At 59.5% G+C, this 21,381-nt stretch overlaps 2 protein-coding genes across 2 annotated transcripts; both read left to right on the forward strand.

Annotated features, from left to right (window-relative positions):
• The first annotated feature begins 363 nt into the window (after positions 1-363).
• On the forward strand, positions 364-4,448 carry LOC119098657 (vesicle-associated membrane protein/synaptobrevin-binding protein). The gene is made up of 3 exons (XM_037221636.1): positions 364-482; positions 889-981; positions 3,278-4,448. Exons 1-3 carry the CDS (start codon positions 414-416, stop codon positions 3,431-3,433), a joined length of 318 nt encoding a protein of 105 aa, XP_037077531.1. The 5' UTR covers positions 364-413; the 3' UTR covers positions 3,434-4,448.
• A 1,705-nt stretch (positions 4,449-6,153) lies between these two features.
• gig (TSC complex subunit tuberin) lies at positions 6,154-20,828 on the forward strand. Its single transcript, XM_037221273.1, has 19 exons — positions 6,154-6,265; positions 8,195-8,292; positions 8,728-8,821; positions 9,242-9,472; positions 9,842-10,273; positions 10,482-10,586; positions 10,713-10,778; positions 10,912-10,994; positions 11,445-12,908; positions 13,808-14,221; positions 14,993-15,170; positions 15,535-15,643; positions 15,680-15,762; positions 16,102-16,266; positions 16,876-17,106; positions 17,451-17,570; positions 18,192-18,413; positions 19,546-19,737; positions 20,796-20,828. The coding sequence occupies exons 2-19, from the start codon at positions 8,213-8,215 to the stop codon at positions 20,826-20,828; spliced, it is 4,302 nt and encodes a 1,433-aa protein (XP_037077168.1). The 5' UTR covers positions 6,154-6,265; positions 8,195-8,212.
• The last annotated feature ends 553 nt before the right edge of the window (positions 20,829-21,381 follow it).

Below are 21,381 nucleotides of genomic sequence, written 5' to 3' on the forward strand. Positions count from 1 at the left end.
AAATGGTTTGAAATCAATGCTGGAAGCTAACGCAATTCACGTGGGCCATGAAAGCTCATTGCTGGACGGGTTTACGTGGCCCAGAAGCATTGCCCGATTGGCGTGAAACTAATTGCTTGAATTACTGTGTTTGGGCAAATATAAAGAGCAATGTGAAGAGCTTATGAAATGTGTCCCTCAGTGCGTAGGCAGATGTACTGCAGTGAAGGGGCTCTTCGCCGTCTGTTCTTTATTTTGCCTATCGGAGATGGGGCCCCTCTGTTCGCTGGCAGGTTTAAATGGTTTTGCTAGTCCTCTGGGATGAGTGCAAAGCGGTGTTATCAACCCATAGAGGAGCGGTATTGTGCAGACGTTGGACTGACCGAGTTCGGTGCGGCTGGTTTCAGTGGAAGACTGCCAGTCCGGAGCAGATCATGACCTCGAACAAGATGCGCTGCGTGTTCGAGCTGCCGGCGGATGCACAGGAGGATCTGGTCAACAGGGTGCGTGCGGGGGTCACGTCGCCCCGGTGTGCCGCGCGGCCGCGGCCTGTGCCTCGGCACAACCTGTCGGCCCCTGGTCACGGCGGCTGGAAAGTTTTGTGTGCATTTTCCCAGCGAATGTGCAACGACATGTGCTGGAGTATGTTTAATAACCGATAGTGACGTACAGAAGCGCTCGACGACGTCTGGGTCGTCACAGTAACCTGCGGGGTGTTCCGTGCCGTATGTGGCATCGTAGCATCGTAAGTAACAGCTTCCCACCCGCCGTGTGCTGCGCACCACTCCTCGGCGCAGGCTGCGAGCGTCGAGCGTTGTGCCGCTTGCGCGAGGCGCGATGAGTGCCGTCGTCGTCGCTGCCGTCGGCACCGGGGCCAGTGGCTTGACGGCGGCTCGCGCTGACCGGCAGCCGGAGCCGAAGGACATGAAGATGGCGACGGAGGAGCTGCGCAAGCTGCGGGAGGACCTGAGCAGTGCCCGCGGCGAAAATCTACAGCTCAGGGTGAGTGCTCGGGACGGCCGACTCCACCGCCGACTCCGCGATGCTTTCCGCGACGCCCTCAGTTGTTTGCTCTGTTTTACGGAATGTTCGTGACACATCTCTGCATTTGTGTTGCGGCCAGACGGCCCAGCCTCAGGCAATAAGGATCAACCTCGCGGTTGGGAAGTGACATTTCTTGACTTAACGGTCGTGGGCAGTCCTTCTGAAAACTCACAATGAGTGCTTCATTGTGCTGCCATCAGGATCAGATGTTGATTTTTGTACTGAAGGCAGGTATGTAGACTAGAATGTTGCCGAGGTTTCTGTCAAATAATTATTTCTTCACACTTTGCACTGAAATATGCTTGTGCAGACTACACAGGTGAGTTTGTCCGCGTGGGATCGTCAGGCGTCACTTTGACATCGCCTGATCATTGGCAACAGCCGTATTCGCCGCTTGAGACGGCTCGATCATGGTGCGATGACAGGGTATGTGAGATATGTGCTGTGCTGCACTAGGCCCAATGCCGCCGCCGGTGGTGTATCCCTTTATTCCTTAATTGAATAAAAGGTCGTAAAATTGTCGAAGACAAAGATAATTGATCATTTGTTGTGCCATTCTTCAAGCTGAATAATGGCAAAACCATCTTTCTTTGTATGCGTCGGTGTATGTGGTCGTCATCTTTCTTAAGTGGCTTCTGGGAGATGGCGAGATGCGGGTGGGCTACTTTTTCGCACCATTCCACAAGCGTGCGCGGTCGGGTTTGATGCCGGATGTCGAACCTGCGCCCATACGGCGCCTCTTCCGCGGCTGACCGTTAAGCTACAATGCTAATCTTAAGGAGCTGCCCGAGTTGCTGAGATGAGCTGCACCCGTCTGGGCGACTGCTGTTGAAAATTCAAGTGCATTGTTCGCACGTCATGCTCAATAATTTAAGAAATTGTTGGAGACGGGGTTAACAAGCCCGATCCCTCCCAGAGCATCGGTTCACATTGTAAGTTTACTTCGTTTGTGTTTGCGTAGTGTGGTGCCACCATTACGTCACTGCGGCAGAGGCGTAGAAGTGACAACACGAATCATGAAGACACATCGCAAGATCGTGTTGGTAAAAGAATCTGCGATATCAGCGGCAGGTCATTGGCACTCTAGCGCTGGCCGTGGATTTGCCTGGGTCCAACCGTGTAAAAGATGTGTGTGGTTTCGCTGACCAGATCGGATGCGTTTCTAAATTTAACCGCACTCTTTAATAGCTCAAGCCGACTGCGATCCACGCGGCGATTTTGATGCTGCTTTTCGCATGAGTGCGTCGTTTATCGATCATGAAGGTATTGGCGAAGTCCGTGTTTGATGCACTCCGCCAGTGTGTAAGTCGAGCGACGGCACCACACTTATGTGGCCGATCGGTCAGCTGTAGCCTCACTGAACCCTAATGCAAAGCTAGTAAATTTTCGTGCCGTGCAATGGTTGTAAAAAGCACCTCAAATTCCATGATTTTGACCTGTTTTTAATTCATGTTGGAATAATTCAAATTGGCTGAGCGGGTTCTGGGATAGCCTGGGAGAGGGAGGGGGGGGGGGAGAAGGGGGAGTATACACCAGCTCACCAGTGGTGTGTGGTCGCGAACGCCAATGGCGTCACGAACAGGCAAAATGCAAGGCCATTGTGTGTAAACATGGGATAAGAACATGATGTAGTCAAGTTAGGAGAGTGGATGGGAAAACGTGGAGTCCACAGGAACGATGTCAATTTAGTCTGATGTTATGATGATAGTATTTATTGCTTTTGGGCGTGTTGACTACGTGGCCATTTTGCGTCCTTAGTCTTATGATAGTCTTTTGCTGCATTATGGTAGGCTTGTCAATTCAGATATTGAATGTACAAGCCGAGAATCAGATACAAGCCTTAAAACAATCATTTCCAAATGCCGTCGGTCCCGCCGGATCTAACACCGGTCCTGCCTCACTGGGTAATCCCGGTCCCGCTGACCCTGTCACTGTTGGTCCCACCGGTCCTACCTCACTGGGTACTACCTGCCCTGTTGATCGTGTCGCCGCTCCGCCGGACTAGACCACTAGTCCGGGTGAGCGCAGCCTCCACCCCTTGCCTCTGGGCAGTGTCACACTGGCCCTGCTGAGTTGGAGGGTTCCAACAGTCCTCTCGAGTTCTGTTTTGCCGCCGTCAGTTGTAGCTGGCCCCGCTCTGGCCGTGTCGAGTGTGTGGCCGCGTGTGAGGCGGTCAGCGACAGCGGCAGGCTGCGGTGTGACTGCCGTCGCGTCCGGCGGCCCCCGCTGACTGACGCACCCTTGGCCGTTGCAGGAGGAAGGCATTCGATTGCGGCGCCAGCTGTCGAGTGCGGCCAGCGCGCCGGGCAGCGCCGCTGCCGACGCCGCGCCCGCCGACACCACCATGTACTATGTGATGGCCGCCGTGGCGCTAGTCATCGGCGTCATCGTAGGCAAACTTGTCATGTAGACCGGTCCGATCCGCCGCCGCCGCCGCTGGCAGAGCAGCAGCACCACCGCCAGCAGCAGCAGCAGCAGCAGCTCTCCCGTACCAAATCAGAGGCGTGTGCCTGCGCTTGTCCGTCGGTGTGGAGTCGGACCGCGTACGACCCCTCCCCTCGTCCGCCCGCACGCATCACGGAATTTCTTATCTGTCCCCGGTTTCGGCCCCTGCCGCGATTGAAATGGCCCGTGAATCTGGGGGCGATCGTTGCCGACGGCTCCTCCGACCCCCTCTGCCCGAACCAAGGTAGTGGCGAATGGTTTGCCGTTCTGGTGTGGCCGTATGCGAGAGGTTGTGCACGCATGCGCGTCAGGGATGGAGGCGCCAAGGCCTGGCATGGGGTGTGGGTGTGGGAGTGCCGGTGTCACTCTGGACAGTGCAGCGAGCTGCGGCGTGTCGTCCCACCGCCTGCCATTGGCCAGCCAGCGATTGTCCAGTCTGCGCCGAGAGGTTGCTCCTGGGTTAGCGGGCGAGGGAGCGGTGGGTTGTTGTCTTTTCTACGGCGCCCGACGGAGGAGGGGCGCTCTGTTACTGTGGCGCCCCGAGCTGTCGTGAAATCGCCGGTTGTTTGGCTGTGTGGAAATATTGCGCTAGTCGTGGGTTACGCGTTCTTGGATCTTTATGTTACTAATAACCCTTATTTTTGTTTTCATTTCTCCCTTTCTGATACGAAATTTATGTAGGGTGCGTTGGTGTCTCAGCCAGCATGCAGCGGCGCACGATTTCAGCTTTCCTTGCCCTGCTCGGTCTCAGTTTCCTCCTTTCCGCCCTCTCTATACGGGCGCCTCCCTTCCTCTATGGCTCTTCCAGACTGCTAGGCTTCAGTAGCCGTTTGGGAACCCTGCACATTGGTTGGAATTGCCATTGGCAGGGTTGTGTAATATCTCCCAGTGTTTATAACCCACCGGAAGGTATCATCAATATGCATGTCGATTTGCCTGTCGGTGATTTGAAGTAGTCAATAAATTCGAGCTCGGACTCATTCGTACGCAATTCAGCATCATCGGACATGTCACGAAGAGCGCCGTGTGAAAGGAGCCGACCCAGCCATCGGACACGCAGCTGCGGCGCGCCTCGTGCGCAGCGGACGGAAGCTTCACCAGCACAGCCGGAAGGTACTGCTTCGGAAATGCGCTTCAGGCGCACGTGTTATTCGTCTTCTGTTATGGAAGAGCATACACCGTTAACGTTCACGCCACGGGTCCATCCGACTTGTATATTGGGCTGCCGGACCACGCTTGAACATTATTTCCATGTGCTCTGCGCTCATCTCCCAGTGTTACTTAACAATGGCGGGCATAACGAACTACCCAAAGCATGACTGTGACTTCATCTGGATTCGCGTGGGTGTCATGCAGGTCACCGCCGGCGCCGGGTCAGACCCGGGCATCAGCTGTATGGCGGCCGGTGACCGGGCGGCGCTGCAGCTGCGGGGACGGCGCGAACCAGCCGCTACAGAGCGCCGGCAGCCATCAGCCGCGGCAGAAACATCTGGCCTCTCGCTCATGACACGGGCCAGGCCCATACAGGTGTTCTACCACCGTCGTGACATCGCGCACAACATACAGATTCGCCGGCGGGGTGGACGCATAGCTCCGCTGGCGGGATGGAAGCACGCATCCACTTGCGCGGAAGGACGGACGGACAGATCCGCTGGAAGGGCGGGACGAACGCACAAATCCGCTGGAAGGGCGGGACGGACGCACAGATCCGCTGGAAGGGCAAGGCGGACGCACAGATCTGCCGGCGGAGTTCCAGGGCAGGTCGGCCGGTGCCTTGCAAACTCATTGCTTAGATTTACATGAAACTCTTCGTCGTCAAGGTAATCCATAGCGCTGAACACGCATGTGGTTTTACCAGGTCGTCCAGTTCAGAAGTTCAGTATCGGCGCCTTCACGGCCCTAAACAGCACGCCCCACTGGTGGTCCGGTTACTGCCCATAACTCGCACCGCTGTGTGAGCGTCACGAGGTCAGTGGTGGTCGCTGCTTTGGGGCCGCCCGCCTCCTAGCTGAGACAGCCAGAAGGAATGTGTGACTGCTGGATTGGCGCGCAGGGCGTTGCACTCTTCAGCCACGTCCTGGCACCGTCTGCCGCCGACTGTTGTGGCTTCCCGGAGGCAGGACGCAGCCTGGATTTTTTAGCGGCGGGGCGGGGAGAGGGGGGGGGGGGGGTTCATCTCTGAGTACTCATGCTGATGCAAGTGCTGCCTCGGTTGTGTTTATTATAGGGGTTCATGAACGTTTATTGGCGCGATCCATTGGGCAGCATTTGAAACACACCTTCCCCATGCTGCGTCCATGGACCCAATTAAGCCCACGTGGACTATTTTAAGTCGGTATGGTGTCCATTTGTGTGTGCTGACCGGCTGGAGCTTAACTTCTCCCCAAAATGAAGACTTAGGGCCTTTGGTGGTGGCACCAATTGTTCGGCGCCCCTCCACCATGACATTTTCGCTAGTTTTCGAGTCCCCAGATTTTAATGGGCGGCTCAAGGTAGGGAGAGGGGACTATGCCTCTCTGTCTGGATGATCCGTTTTCCAAATTTGCATTACCAACAACACAGATTTTACCATTTGGTTTGCCTTTAAAAGCTATTATGACGTCATCAACAGCTGGCTTGTCAATCTACAAAGTACGGTCTAGGAACAATCGCGCCACACTCGCCGGCAGTTTGCACCTGTCCGGAGGGAAACTGTGTAGTCGCTGGCCTCTGTTCAGTGGCATTGTTCGTGCCAGGTTCTCTGCGGTTTTTTCACAGGCAGCCGGTTTGGGCAGAGGCGGTCTAATCATCTATGTAGGTAGGTGGGTAGATGGGGCGTGGATTTGTGCACATGCTTGTTGGATTTGGGGCAAACTCAGGTGTTATTTTCCCCTTACAACTTATTGCTTCAAGGGATTTAGGCTGCTCTGTTTTGCTCAGCATCCGTTTTCACTTGGTTCGTATCGCTCATGAAAGGGTCCTTTGCATTTTCAATGTATCAGTCAAGGCCATCAAATCACACTTGAGGGGCAGCTTTATAATATATTTCAATTTTCATTATTTTTGACTTGCCCACAATAAGATGGCAAAAAGCAACATCAGTGGGGTGGTGTCAATATTACGGCAGTAAGTGGGTAGTGTGATATACCTGTATGGTGTGGAAGTATGGTAATGATGGTGGGTTTTCATGTTTGACAGCTATCAACCTTTCACATACCACTTGGCTGGTGTGCTAAAACATTATCCACTGCACCAGATGCCTACTCAACATGGGTGGGCTGAGCCTTGCTCTAATGTTCAGAGCATTTTTGCCTGACTTGCACTTCTAACATCATGATTACCTTATACTTTGGTGACATCTGCTCAAAAATGGTTTGTGTCAAAGGAATTGCTCTTTCCTCCTGCATAGTAGTCATGAGATACACAAGTTTTTCATAGCATTTCAGATCCTCAAGTTTCAGAATGTTAGGGGATGTATTGGGATATGTAGGCATAGTTGAGCATTCCGGATTAAAAGAATGCACTGGGATATGTGAACATGTATATACATTTGCACTATAATCTGTATCCTACTTTGAATTCATTCATCCAGTTGCATCATGATATAAGTATCCTATTTGGCATTGTTATGGCAAAAGTGATGTCTTGTATTTACACTAGATTGCCATCCATCATAGTCACAGCACACTGTCATAGGTCTTCTCTTGACACACAGTTCTAGAGGCACATTGCCACAGCTATCGCAAACCTGCCTTCTTATTGGTATTGGTATGGTATGGTAACCAGGGTCATGGAAATAAATACCTTAAGGTAGAATTACATCACCAATGGGTATGCATAGAGAACTGGGTGTTTTGGAACACTTGACATCAATGAGGAGCTGTAAGGTCAGCCATTAATATGCTAACCTTTCTCTCATGTCCCACTTCTCTCTTATCCTTAGTGTACCTACAAGGACATGTTTTTTTAATTCACATTGTAAATATTTGTGTTTCATTGTGGACTTATATATTGCACACATTTTGCTGCAGTACCTGATAAGGTGTCACACCTCACAGGACACAAATGAAGGATGTGTCCCCAGGAAACTCACTGGTACAAAGTCCTATGAATGAGTTGTGCCTATCTTGAAGATATATGTTCCCATTCCTCCCCCCCCCCCCCCACTCATTTTTTGGAACTATACCACTGATTCCGGAAGCACTGTCTGTAGAAACAGGTTACTGAGTATTTGCAAAGCTGATTGACTTGCTCAACTTTCACATGATGTGGGCACAGTTGCATGCAGGAAATGGTTTCAACAGTACTGCACCATGCACATGATTTGGTGGGGATATCACCCTAAATCGTCATACACCATCTGATACACCAGAAATCTTATCACCAGTGGCTAGGACCACCATCCTTGGCTACAGAGAGCCACCATCATCTGATATGCACCCCTCATCTTGGAAAAGGCCTGTAGTCAGCATCAACCAAACCTGCCTCTGTTTGTGGGGCCACTTATCTGTGTTTCATTTCCCCTTGTGGTTAAGAAGTAAGTAATAAGCAGCATGCACAGTCTAGGGACAGATATCATTGGTCTATTTGGCCCAAGATATGGTACTGATTTTGTCACTTGCTATGTCAACTTGCTCTATCTTACTTATGTGGTACAATTTGTGACTTTTTTAATCCTCTTGGCTCAATGTTCTTGATATATGCATTCTGTTCCATGTAATGCATTGACACATATGGTATATTCTAGGTTGGATGATTTGTGAAGATGTCTAAAGAAAAGGAAAAACATTTTCAGGATCGCTTAAAGAAGTTCTTCAAGCAAAATCGTGATGGAGGCGGCTACAGGTCGGGTGTTTTATTGAGTTTTTAATGAGTTTGTGCTATAATGCCATGAATCTTGAATCTTGATTGTCTGTTTGTGTGTTTGTTTTTGTTTGTGTTTTGTTTTGTTTTGTTTGTTTTGTCTGTTTGTGATTGTGAATGTGAATCTTGAATGAATCATGAATCTTCATTGTCCTAATGTGCTGCACAATCATGTCACATCATCACTGGTAGTGGTGTAATCCAACATCAGCAGACTTAATGGAACCATTCATTATCCATAACTTTTGCATTACAGGTGGATATGATTTACATTATCTTTGCATATTTGTAAGTAACTTTAGAAAGTGTGCTCTCAATGCCTTCCTGCTGAATACTGCTTAACTTGTATTTTGATTATTCTGTGTGCCACTCCCCCAATTGATTCCATTCACCAGAGTTAATGGCATATGTTTGCAGCCAATACCTCAGTCAACCATTTGAATACACGCCGGAGCTGCGGCAGAGTCTCCGCCCCGACTCGGCCCCTGGTGCCCGGGTCCGTGTCCTGCAGGTCAGAATCTCCTCCAAGCATTGCCACACAGTGTGCATTGTTATGCATACATGATCAGCTCATGTGTCATGTATGTCTCCACATGCGATCCCGCCAAATGATTGTGCGCTGTTCGTGGCGAAGGGCTGCCTTCCTTGCGGACCATCTGCCCACCTAGCGGGCCGTCGCGTGGCGCTCGCCTGAGATCTGTGATCACCACATTGTCACGAGCTGTTCGGAGGCCTGAGTGCGCTCGCCTGAGATCTGTGGTCGTCGCATTATCACGAGCTGTTCGGAGGCCCGAGTGCGCTCGCCTGAGATCTGTGGTCGTCGCATTATCACGAGCTGTCCGGAGGCCTGAGCTGAAGCAGGCCGGGCACCTGCTGGCTGGCCGTCCCCCGGCCGCGCTTTACGCCGCGTGGTGCGGTTCCCCTGGCGCAGGAGCTGGTGGAACGGGTGAAGCGGCTGCGGCTGGACGACCTGCAGCTGGTGACGCTGCTCTCGGACGTGCAAGACCTGCTGCACCCTTCCACGGCGCGCGACCTGCGCCACGCCGTGTTCGCCGCGCTTGTCAGCCTTGTCAACAGCCAGCTGGAACACATGACGGCCGCCCGCGAGGAGCTGCTGGACATGGTGGCGCGGCACAACGTGCCGGACGACTTTGAGATCCGGGTGGGTGTTGGTACGCCTTGATGGCTTCACCAGGGGTAGCCGTGCTGGGTCGTTGCACCGGCCGGAGGTGCTCACACGGCCGACGAAATGTTGTGGGTCGTTATGCAGTTCCGGGCGCCGTTTAGGTGTCAGTGCTTGCAATATCTGCGGGATTCCCAGGCCTTGTTACGAAGTGACGATGCCAAGTGCAGAAATCAAAGCCCAAGCTTTCCGTTCGTGACGCCGCTGTTGCGTTGGCCTGTGGAAGTGACCGGCTAGCCTGTCTGCGGTGCGAGCCGTCACCCTGCGAGGGCGCCGCCCCACCCCGCCCGCGCCCCTCGTGGTCGCCCGCTGCTGCTTCTTGACGGTAACGGCCTTCGCTGCCCGCAGGTGCGGATGCTGTCGGCGCTGACGGAGGACGGTCGCAACCTGACCTACATCGAGGAGGCGGTGCCGCCGCTGCTGCTGCAGCTACTGCCAGAGGCGCTGCAGCTGCCGGCCGGCGCCGGCGGCCAGACGGCGCTGCTCCGCCTCCTGCAGAACTGCGTCAAGTTCAATGCCGCCTACGTGGAGTCCGAGCACGTGCAGCAGGTGGTGGAGCTGATCTACACGCGCGCCACGGCCCAGCCGGGCGGCGTCGACACGTCCGCCTGCCTGGCGCTGTTCGACGTGATCCTGTGCTACAGTGACCTGCCGCGCGCCGCGCTGGTGCGGCTGGCGGCGCTGCTGGCGCGGCTCGTCTGCCAGCCGCACCACGCGCGCCCCGCCTGGCGTCTCATGCGCAACCTGCTCGGCACCAGCATGGGTCACGTCACACTGCAGGTGGGCGGCGAGCAACGATGTGGTTCGAATCCACTGTGTTTGCTGCTTCTTTGGGTCGAGACGGGCACGCTTACCGCGCGCACTCACTTATCTCCGGGGTTGGTGTTGAGTTGTCCGAGTTGTGTCGGCTGCGGGCTGTGCCCGTATTCACTGTTGTGCTGGCGCCGGCGGGGGTGGCTGGGCGCTGACGCTGCGCCGGCGCCGCCAGGTGCTCACGGAGCTGCTGATGAACCGCGCCAACGCCAGGGACCCGGCCCTGCTCAAGGGCTGCATCTTCTTCGGCTCGATGGCGCTGTGGGGCGGCGATCAGCGCGTGACGAGCCTGCTGCACCGGCCAGGCGCGCTGCTGCCGGCGCTGGGCGTGGCGCTCGACGCCCGGCAGCCAGCCGTCAGCCACGAGGTAGCGCTCGAGCTGCGCGAGCTGGTGTGCGGCGCGCAGGGCGGCGAGCTGCTGCCGCACGCCTGGGACCTGCTGCTCGACCTGGTGGACCGACTGTACACGGAGGCGCGCGGCGCCCGCCTGCCGCCGGCCGTGGCGCAGCAGGTGCTGGCGCAGCTGGGCGCCCTGCTGAGCGGCGCCGAGCGGCTGGCGGCCGACGGGCGGCTCGGCGGCGACGAGGCGCGCCTGGGCCGCACAGCTGGAGCGGTGCGCCGCCGACCGGCCCGAGGCCGGCGTGGTGGCCGCCGTGCACCGGGCGGCTGATCACCTGCTCACGTACAGGTGAGGTCGGCGGCCAGCTTTGTCATACACCGCTGCACAGCTCATGCTGCAAAGTAGGCCCGCTTTTTACGCTGATGTCCCATGTGAACATGCGCGGATTGCTACAATGTACTTGCTAGTCTGAAATTTCACATTGATGTGTTTCGCACTTAACGCACGCGCGCAGTTGCTGAAATGTTACAGAGAGTGCCTTTAGGATGGGTTTATTGAGCAGGCTGCCGAATTAAAACCATTATTAGCAGCGGAAGTTCTTGCAAAGAAACGTGCCGCAGATACGTATGCCGGAATGGTATTGCAAACAAATCCAAAAACTGTTTCACCCCGCGGCCGCATTTCTTCAGACAGCTGTCGATTGGCGGTGTAGCCGAAGCCGTAAGGTCGTCCACGGTCTGCATCGCCGCGGCGCCGCGCGCACCTGTGCTCACTGTGCCCTGGTCGCCGGCGGCGCAGGTACACCTGGCTGTCGGAGCTGCGCGAGCTAGTGACCCGCTACTACGACCAGGATGGTCGGACGTCCGTGCGGCTGGCCGTCTGTGACGTGCTGCAGCGCGTCTGGGACGGCTTCCGGCGGCTGGAGGCCACGCCGCTGCTGGAGACGGTGCTGCTGCCGGCCGCCGCCGCGCTGCCCGCCGAGCCGGACGCCGCCGTGCGCGCGCGCATGGTGTGCCTGTTGGTGCGCGTGGCTGCCTCGTGTCGCTCGCCGCACTGCCTGGACGTGCTGGCGCTGTTGGAGCGCGTGCTGACAGCGCCGCTGGAGGCTGGCCGGCCGCTGGAGCTGGAGGCGGCACCGGCATTGGAGGCGGCCGCCGCCGGCCTGGCCGAGGTGTTGGAGCGACACCTGACGGCGCTGCCGTCGTCGTTGGCGGTGAAGACCTACCGGGTGATGGTGGACCACCTGCATCGGCACTACGCAGCGCCGGACGTGCTGTCGGCGGTGCCGGCAGTGCGCACGCCGCTCCTGCTCTGCCTGCTCAGCCTGCGGGTGGACGCTCAGTGCCGTATCGGCCTGCCGGACCGGACGAGCGGCGCGTTGCGGTTCAGCCAGCACCTGCTGGCCGAGCAGCGGCACGCCGAGCCGGCGCCGACCGTGACGCGGCTCAGCCTGACGCCGCTGCGGCTGGCCGTGATCGCCGCGCTCGGTCACGAGCGCCACTACGACCTGCTGTCGACGCTGCTGCTGCGCGTGCCGCGCCTGCTGGAGAACAAGGCGCTGGTGCTGAGTGAGCAAGGCGGCGACGTCGACTACTTCGCGCAGGCCATGTGCCAACTGTCGGCAGACATCACGCCGGTGCTCTGCGGCAGGCTCACCCACCTGCCCGACACGTTCAAGACGTCCGACCTGCAGTCGCTAGTGTACCCGATCCTGGTGTCGCTCACGTCCTACCACAACAACATGAGCATGCCGATGCACCGGCGGCTGATCGGCAGTCTGGAGAGCGGCCTGCGGTCGCGGTGCGCGCCGCAGTGCATGGCGGCGCTCACCGTCTGCGCACTGGGCATGCGCGAGGCCATGGCCAAGCTGATACACGATGTGCTTATCAGCATGTCCAGACTCTCGTCCACCGTGGCCATGGGCAACTCCGTGTTGGAGTTCCTCTCCACGCTCATACGCATCCCGAAGGTGTACTCGCGCTTCAACGAGGAGCAGTACATGTCCATCTTCGCCATCGTGCTGCCGTACACCAACCCGGCCAAGTTCAACCACTACATCGTGTCGCTGGCACACCACGTCATCGCCATGTGGTTCCTTAAGTGCAAGGTCAAGTACCGGCGCTGCTTCGTCAAGTACATCATCAAGGGGCTGAAGACCAACTTCAGCAACATCCAGGCCATCTGGCGTCAGCAGCAGGCGCTGGGATCGCAGCAGACGGCCGAGGGCGCGGCAGTCAACGAGGACTCGAGCAACAGGCGCAGGTGAGCGGGCCGACCGGGGAGGTGGCGCTGGGCGGCAACGGTCGGGGACGGTCCGGTCGCTGGTGTGGTGCGCCGCCGGCACGGCGCGACAGCCAACGCTCCCGTGGGCTGGTCTTGTTAGCGGCATTGAGACGGCCTGACTCGAACGGCCTTGCTACCTGTCTTGGGAGGCTGCCTTGCGTGGCCGTGTTGCGCTAGCCATTTTGCAGCCGGCGTTCTGCCGTGTCGTTGCGCACAGTCGGGTTTACCACACGCTGAATGGACAAACTTCTTGTCCCTTCTGCAGCCGAGTACTAAGCCCCCGGACACCCCAGGGTGATACATGCCCCGCTCCCGACCCCGCACCCAATGTGCGGCACATGAGGGCTTCATTTGGCGAAGAGCGGCACCTAATATCGGTCGTGCAACCAGCCCTTTGAGGAGGTTTTGGAATGTGCTCCCATGTGAATGCAGCGTATGTAAGGGTGCTATAACTGGTGTCCGTTTTCTGTGTTCGCTTTGCTAAGAAGAGACAGGCAGGCGTAAGGCACTTCTTGCTTCCTACTTTCGCCTCTATGCAATGGCAAAAGGCCAGGAATGGCGCAGAATCTACCTTTGCAGACCCGTATTGACCGCGAACACATGAGCAAATTTACGTGGTCATAGGATAATCAAAATATTTCTTTCACGAGCCTGCGTAGACAGCAGCATCCATCGGAATGTTAGCTTTATAATCATAGACGTGCCTGCTGGTTGCAGCTCCCTCACGAGTCACGCCTCAAGCGATAGCTGAGCTTAGGACTATCGACAATAGATGGCGGGCCCGCACCTGTTGCCACGGGCCTTGTGCGGTGTTTGTGGTGTGCGGACGGCTGAGCGGGTGAGCTGACGGTGCGGTGCGGGCCGCGTCTGCGGCGCAGGTCGTCCAGCCTCTCTGACCGGGCCAGCCAGGCGCGCGGCCGCGACGGCCGTACCTTCTCGCTGTCGCGGCGTGCCCAGGAGACGCCGGCCGACCCGGGCCTGCGGCGCGGCTCCCTGCTGCCCGGGCCGGCCCCGGCGCCGCCGCCGCCGCCGCCGCCGGCGGCGCCCATCAGCGTCACGCGCGAGCTCATCAAGTTCCACCGCGAGCTGACGGAGACGTGTGTCGACCTGATGGCCCGCTACACGGGCGCCAACTACGCGGTGCTGCCGGAGCGCACGGCCGTCATGGAGCTGCTGCTGGCGCGCGGCCTCAGTAACACGTGGGTCGTGGGCAACAAGCTGGTGACGGTGACAGTCGGCGGCTGCGGCGGCACCGTGTTCCGGCGCGGCCTCTGCGAGAAGTGCTACCACCTGTGCTGCGGCGGCGGCGACGAGGCGCCGGCCAGCCCGCCGGCAGAGCCGGACGCTGCGGCGACTCCGCCGCCGCCGCTGGCGCCGGCGGGTCCGGCCGAGAACCGGCGTCGCCACATCTCGGTGCCGGTGGGGCGCGGCGGCCCGGCGGCCGAGGCGGCGCCGCTCCGGGACGACTCGCAGCTTCTCGGCCGCTCCCCCGGCGACCCGGCCGGCGGCGGCGGCTCCAGCGCTCCGGTGAGCACCGCTCGCGGCAGCAGGGATGGCCAGAGAGCGCTCTGCTGGTGTTTGGACGGAAACCGTGGGCGCCAGACAGTGTACGTGCGTGCGTGCGTTCGTGTGGTCTTTATTTATATTACACGTACCAGCGTGGCTGGGAGTGGCCCGAGGAGTGGCCGGAGAATGACGCTTTAAACGCCGTATGGGCAGAAAGGATACAGATGGCGGCTGTATCATTGCGATTTAAAACTATAGTGTGCCAAAGGTACCTGTGGTGCTGCGCTGACTGTCAGGTCTGTTTCCCTGTATGTTGCGGGTCCTCGCTCCCCGAGCAGCTTCGGTAAAGGGTCGGGCTGCCGCCCCTTCAGCTGTCTGCTGGCGCTGGGTTTGGCGCTCCACTCCGGGGTGGGTTGGTGGCGGCCGGATGATGTGAACGGGCGCTGCGCCTGTAATGCGCCACCGCCGCGCCGTCCGCCCTCTGACCCGTGCCGCCGGCCGCTCCAGGGCTGGCCAGGGCGCGCCGCCGCCGCCTCCGGCTCGGGCCACCTCTGCAGCTGCTGGTGTCAGGGCTGGGCCGAGATCCTGGTGCGCCGGCCGTCCGGCAACATGGCGTGGATGACGCGGCTGGAGAATCGGCAGCTGGTGAGCTCCGACGATCTGCCGGCGCCAGACCTGCTGACGCTGATCGCGCCTGGCACGTCCGACCAGACGGTGGAGCGCCTGCTCCGGCAGGTCAGTGCCCATCGCCGACACGCGAGCCAGTGCCGACTGGAGTCAGGGGGTGGACATCCAGAACCCTTCCACTTGCTGCCGGTGGAGAAGGCTTCTGCATGTGCACAAATCAGTTGTGTGCAGTTGATCCAGTTGTGTGCAATTGGTGTGCAATCACTGATTTGTTGTGTGCAGGTCCTACAGCTTTCGACAGTAAATCGTGGCAAAGCATTCCATGCGTCATCATCACAGTCACGCTTTGACAGAGCCCTGGCGTTCGGCCTGTTTGTGGCGGTCGTGGCCCCGGGCTATGCCATCACCGTGTTCGCGGTCGTCGCATGCGGCCGGCGCTCGGTGTGCTGACTGGCCTACCGCTGTCGACCAGGCGGAGCCGGCGGCCGCTGGCAGCCCACCGCCCCAGGCGACCGTCGGCTCGCCACCGCCGCCAGCGCCGGCGCCGGCGCCGCCCGAGATCAACATCATTCAAGAGGACGGCGACGGCGGCGGCGAGGACCGCGACGAGCCGGGCGCGCCGCCGCGCCGCCCGCTCTCGCGCACGCGCAGTGGCGAGACGCGCCGGCATAGCCTTTTCAAGTCAATCTCGGGCGGTCAGGTGAGGAGGCCCGGTTCATGACCAGCAGCTCCGCGGCGACGCGGTCGCCCCGGGTCCCCGTGGGACGGGTGCGGTCACTCAGCGTCCTCACGGGCGCGTGATAGATTGGCGAAGAGACGCGGTGCTTTCGAATCCGCTTCGGGTGGTGGCGTAAGTGGCGGGTGTCGCTCTTTTGCTGCAGACGGCCATCGCAACTCCGTTCCTTGCCGTTGCTGCTGGAAGCCGATAGATGTCAGCGCCGTCAGTACCAAAGCTACTCCGCAGACGCACCTAGTAGAGTGTGACTGCCCGTCAGCAGGTGTCGCCACCGTTGGTGTCAGTACGCATCTCTGCCAACAGATGCCGCCGGTGTCGCCTCGCCAGGGCCGCGACCGCAGTCACACCATCTCGGTGATGTCTCCGACGCGTCGCGCGCCGGCGCCGGACCCACTGGCCGATGACGCGCGGATCGGCCTGCTGCCGGAGCAGGTGCTGCTCCAGCTCTTCCACAGCTCCGAGGTAGAGGTGAGGACCGCGCGCACAACCCCACCACCCGGGCTGTGTAATGCTGGGACGTAAAGGCTGGTTGCGTGCTGTGCCCCCCCCCCCCCCTAATTTGTATTACTCGTGGCTTCACATGACACGAATAGCGGTATGGTTCCAAGCACATGCCTTTGAGAGTACGTCCAAGTAATTTGAATAACTGCGCGGTGATATTGGTCACGACTTTCTTGTTCTGGGGGCTGAACAGGAAATATCAGTTTTGAACAACATAACTAACAATTCCAAGGCTACCTCATTAGAACAGACAAAGCTTGTGAAAATCCGGGGGAAGAGGGAAGAGACGTAACAATATGTTTGAGGTGCGCTGGTTTGTTCACATTCCATGAGCCAAACGCTTTTCAAATGGAGTTGACGCGCTAGGGGATTGTTCCTATTGGCCATTGGGAACGCAAGGCTTTCTTGGCCTTGTTGAGCCGGATGTGACTTCATACTACTTCTGGCAGGCGGGGGAGCCGGGCCTGGGAGGTCCCGTCCCACTGTGATGCCACATTACCTCTGGCAGGCGGAGAAGCCGGGCCTGGAAAGGTCCCGTCCCGCCGTAGCGTCCTCACACTTCCTGTCCTCTGGCAGGCGGAGGAGGACACATGCGCGGAACAGAGCCAGTCGGAACCGCACGAGTCCGACATCATGCTGATGGAGAACGGGCCGGACACGGAGCGCACACTGGCCGTGTTCGACCGCATCACGCCAATGGAGACGCATAAGATCGGCGTGCTGTACGTGGCCGCGGGCCAGGCGGCCGACGAGGCGGCGATCCTGCGCAACCAGTGCGGCTCGGCCCGCTACAATCAGTTCCTCCAGGTGTGCCACCGGCCCGCCCCCGCCGCGTGCACCTCGCTCCCCGGCCGCGAGCTCGGGGCTGCCGGGGGACCGTCGCCGTCCGACCGGTCGGTGGCGAGTGGGTGTGTCGGTGTTGCTGCGCGCTCCGTGCCGAGGGCGGACGGCGCTTCAGCACGGCGCGCAAGCGCTGTTTCGCGCGTGTATGCTGCCGGTGGCTTCGGTCACCTGGTCGATGCTTCCCTGCAGTTCGCGCGTTGACCACCGGATGTGTCGGTCAGTGACGCCGGAGATCGCGGTGCGCCTGCCCTGACTCAGGTCTTGGTCAGGACGGCAGCGGTGTTGATCTTTTGTCCTCTGACCTGCAGGGCCTGGGTCGGCTGGTGGAGCTGACCGAGGCCCAGCCGGACAAGACGTTCCTGGCCGGCCTGGACCGGACCGGCTCCGACGGCCGGTTCGCCATCATGTGGGAAGACGACCTGATGCAGGTGTGTGCTCGGTCCGCCGTCTTTGTTCGGCCGTTCCATCGTCTGTTTAGCCGTCCCACCAGCTCTATTTGGCCGTCCCACCGTCTGTGCTCGGCCGTCCCACCGTCTCTGTCCGACCGTCCCGCCGCCTCTGTTCGGCCGTCGCGCTGTCTCGGGTTGGCCGTCGCGCCGTCCGTGGTTGGTCGTCCCACCGTCTCTGTTCGGCCGTCGCGCCGTCTGGTTGGCCGTCCCGCTGTCTCTGTATGGAGTCTCTGGCTGGAGTCAATTGAACATTGATACTCTGGGGGTCAGGCTCGAAGTCAGCTTAGTTGGCAGGGTTGGAGCTGGAATCTATCTCGCTCAGGCACGGTCTGCCAGTGATGTGCGTGTGACGGGAACATCTTCGTGACGGGTGGGCGTGTGACGAGAGCATCTCCGCGATGGGTGTGCGCGTGACGAGAACATCTCAGTGACGGGTGTGCGTGCGACGGGAACATTTTTGTAACTAACGTATTCGTGGCTGGTGCCGTCGCGGCTGTCGACTCAAGTTCAAAAGCTCTCGATCGGCGTTTACCGTGGGCCCATCGCCCGCCATGTAGTGTAACGCATCTCGCTGTTCAACTGACGACCCTGCCGCTGCAGGTGCTGTTCCACGTGGCCACCATGATGCCGACCGTGGACGAGCGGTGCAATAACAAGAAGATGCACATCGGCAACGACTTCGTGCTGATCGTGTACAACGAGTCGGGGCAGGAGTTCAACATCACCACCATCCGCGCCCAGTTCTGCTACGCCGGTGTGGTGGTCGAGCCGCTCGACCACGGCACAAACCGCATTGTCATCCGCACCAAGGGCAAGCTGCAGGTGCGTGGCGGCCCGCTGTCGCTCACTTCAGAAACCGTGCCGCTGTCTCGGTCGGCCGCCGTGGACGCGAGTTTCGGTGGCAAATCCGGGTTTTGCCGCTGGTCGTCATTGATGGCGCCGTTGGCGCCTGCCTGGCGCTAAGGGGCTCCGTTGACGCTGGGGAGCCCCGCAGGCGCTGGGGAGCCCCACTGGCGCTGAGGAGCCCCGCTGGCGCTGAGGAGCCCCGCTGGCGCTGAGGAGCCTCGCTGGCGCTGAGGAGCCTCGCTGGCGCTGAGGAGCCTCGCTGGCGCCGCACAAGAGAGGCGCCGAAGTGCCGCCTTCGTTGTTGTTATTTGTGTGACTTGGTGTTTGTGGTAGCCCAGGTTGCTGCGGACGGCCGCGCCGGGAGACGCGGCGGCGTCGGGCGTGGTTGGACTGAGCTGCTGTGCGTTGGACTGGCTCCCGTGCTCTAGCGCAGTGTGCTAATCAGACAGTAGTGCTCCACAGGAGTGATGTGCAGGGCAATGAAGTTTTGTGTTTCCACACATCTTGTGGGTGACTACCACTGTTCCCAAACGGCTTTGCACGTGGCTTCTGTCAAATGTTCTACGTGGTTGACAGGAGCCGCTCCATCTGTGTGTGTGTGTGTGTGAAGGGGGGGGGGGCGGTAGGAGGGGCTCGCAATGTTTTCGGAGACATCTACGAACAATGCGGATATCTTAGCGTGACTCCGGCCAGTGGGCCCTTAACGTTTGTACCCGTGCCACTGAGTACTAGTTTTGTAAAATGAGGGTCGACCAAGTTCAAAGTCTTGAGGGGTCATCGGTACCTTCAATAACGCTGCGTTTTCTCTTGAGAGCAAATGATGGCATTACAGATGGACTAATCGTTTCAACTGACGTCCTCGTTTGGTGTGGTTGATAGTTCGAGCAATTACTACATCCGTAATACTATCGCTTCGTCTCAATCATTTTGTGAAGCTCTAAATGATCAGACTTGAAGCAGCCTTGGTGTCCTGTAGATAACCATTTACTTGAATTGCCGCCGCGTTTGCGTGAATTCCTGCACTGTAATCTGCGGATCTACCACAGTGCCGACAGCTCGCGCGATCGGCAGCACGCGCCCGGCCTCACCGAGCGCGCCCCGCCGGCAGGAGCTGTTCGGGCACACGGAGGTGACGCTCGTTTCGGACCAAAACCTGGCCGTCATGGCGCGCCAGCTAGCGCTGCACGCCAACCTGGCCTCGCTGATCCAGCAGCGCGGCGTGGCCGGGCCCGACCCGTACGCCTCCAACTGGCTGGAGCGGCTGCGCCACATCAAGCGCGTGCGCCGGCGCGTGGCCGACGCGCGCCGCCGCCGCCTGCAGGAGCGCCGCAAGGCCGGCGAGGACGTGGCGCCGCACACGGTCGACTTCACCCAGCTGCTGGAGTGAGCTCCGCCAGTGACGGCGGCGGCGGCGCGGTGGGAGGGCGGGTGTCGGCGGGAGGGACCGCTGCGTCCGTTTTACACCCGCGGTGCGCTGGCGGAGCGCGGCCGCCGCGGCGGGCGGGGGACTCGTGATATTTTAACGCGTGCAGTCGCCGCCTGCGAGTGTCGTTTTTAAGGATGAGAAGCCGTCTGGGGTGCGCTGTGCCGGCGCCGCCGCGCGCGAAGCCGCATCAGGGGTGTCCGTCCAGACAGGCTGCCGCCTCGCCTCCGCCGGTCCCCGCCCAGCCCTGCGCCGGCGGCACCCTGCACCTCCCGGCCGTGTGGGGGAGGCGCGGCGTGCCCGGCTCCGGCAGGTGGGGGCGTGTATTGACGGGCGGGGCGGGTGTGGCGTGCGGCGGGGCGGCGGCGTGACGTTGCAGTGACTCGGCGCCGCCGCGGGTGAGGCGTGCAGTGGTGTGTGCGTGCGTGGTGAGCGGCGTGGGGCGCGCTGGCGGGCGGACGGCAGCGCGCAGGCGTGTAGGCAAGTGTCGGCCGCCTCCAGCACACAGCAGGCAGCTAGGCTCGGCGGCCGGCAAAGCGTCAGGTTGCTTGCGGCTGTGAATGGGGTGGGGTTGGGGCGGGGGGCCGCGGGCGCTGATTTCGCCTGCACCACCGAATTGTTTTTCTCCGTGGGTGGTGTCTAACATCCTCCAGCGAGCGGCATATGTGACGTCCGCCTTCTAACACGTTTGGTTATGCCGCTGTGGGTCTTCGGCGTGCCGCGGTCTGTGACGTCTGCCCCGCTGAGATGCCGCAATCAGCTTGTGTGTGTATCGGGCTTTGCGTCGTGCCATGGCCGGCGAGCCCGTTGTCTGATGCGGGTGAGCTGCGCAGCGTTACGCCGTGGCCGGCGAGCCCGCTGTCTGATGCGGGTGGGCTACGGAGCGTTGCGCCGTGGCCGGCGAGCCCGTTGTCTGATGCGGGTGGGCTGCGCAGCGTTGCGCCGTGGCCGGCGAGCCCGCTGTCTGATGCGGGTGGGCTACGGAGCGTTGCGCCGTGGCCGGCGAGCCCGTTGTCTGATGCGGGTGGGCTGCGCAGCGTTGCGCCGTGGCCGGCGAGCCCGCTGTCTGATGCGGGTGGGCTACGGAGCGTTGCGCCGTGGCCGGCGAGCCCGTTGTCTGATGCGGATGGGCTGCGCAGCGTTGCGCCGTGGCCGGCGAGCCCGCTGCCTGATGCGGGTGGGCTGCGCTGCGTCGCGCCGCGGACGCGCGGCCGTGCTTGTTTCTTCCCGCTCTTGCAGAACTACTGCGCTGTGCTAACCGGGTCCCGTCTCGCGAATATCATGTTTCCGCGATGTCATTACGTCAGCAGCGTGGGCGTGTAGTCAAATATACTATTTGTGATGTTTGTTGACTGTCCCGATGTGTATGGGCATAAAATAAAGGTACTCTATCTAGTCTTCTGTTGTTGGGGTAGCTTCTGTCTGGATGTAATAGACAACTTCTTGGCACATATCTCTCCGTCGCTGGCAAACATCCTCGTGATTTAATCAGTCCGACGCCGTATAAAATCCTTTGCCGGT

Source organism: Pollicipes pollicipes, unplaced genomic scaffold (genome assembly GCF_011947565.3).
Source record: "Pollicipes pollicipes isolate AB1234 unplaced genomic scaffold, Ppol_2.1 Scaffold_4740;HRSCAF=5597_pilon_pilon_pilon, whole genome shotgun sequence".
Classification (NCBI taxonomy): Eukaryota; Metazoa; Arthropoda; class Thecostraca; order Pollicipedomorpha; family Pollicipedidae; genus Pollicipes; species Pollicipes pollicipes.

Coding starts and splice junctions, on each gene's coding strand:
- LOC119098657 (XM_037221636.1), top strand. CDS start 414: ATGACCTCGAACAAGATGCGCTGCGTGTTCGAGCTGCCGGCGGATGCA. Junction 483..888: donor AGGAGGATCTGGTCAACAGG/GTGCGTGCGGGG, acceptor GCTGACCGGCAG/CCGGAGCCGAAGGACATGAA. Junction 982..3,277: donor GCGAAAATCTACAGCTCAGG/GTGAGTGCTCGG, acceptor TGGCCGTTGCAG/GAGGAAGGCATTCGATTGCG.
- gig (XM_037221273.1), top strand. CDS start 8,213: ATGTCTAAAGAAAAGGAAAAACATTTTCAGGATCGCTTAAAGAAGTTC. Junction 9,473..9,841: donor CGGACGACTTTGAGATCCGG/GTGGGTGTTGGT, acceptor CGCTGCCCGCAG/GTGCGGATGCTGTCGGCGCT. Junction 10,779..10,911: donor TGGACCGACTGTACACGGAG/GCGCGCGGCGCC, acceptor TGGGCCGCACAG/CTGGAGCGGTGCGCCGCCGA.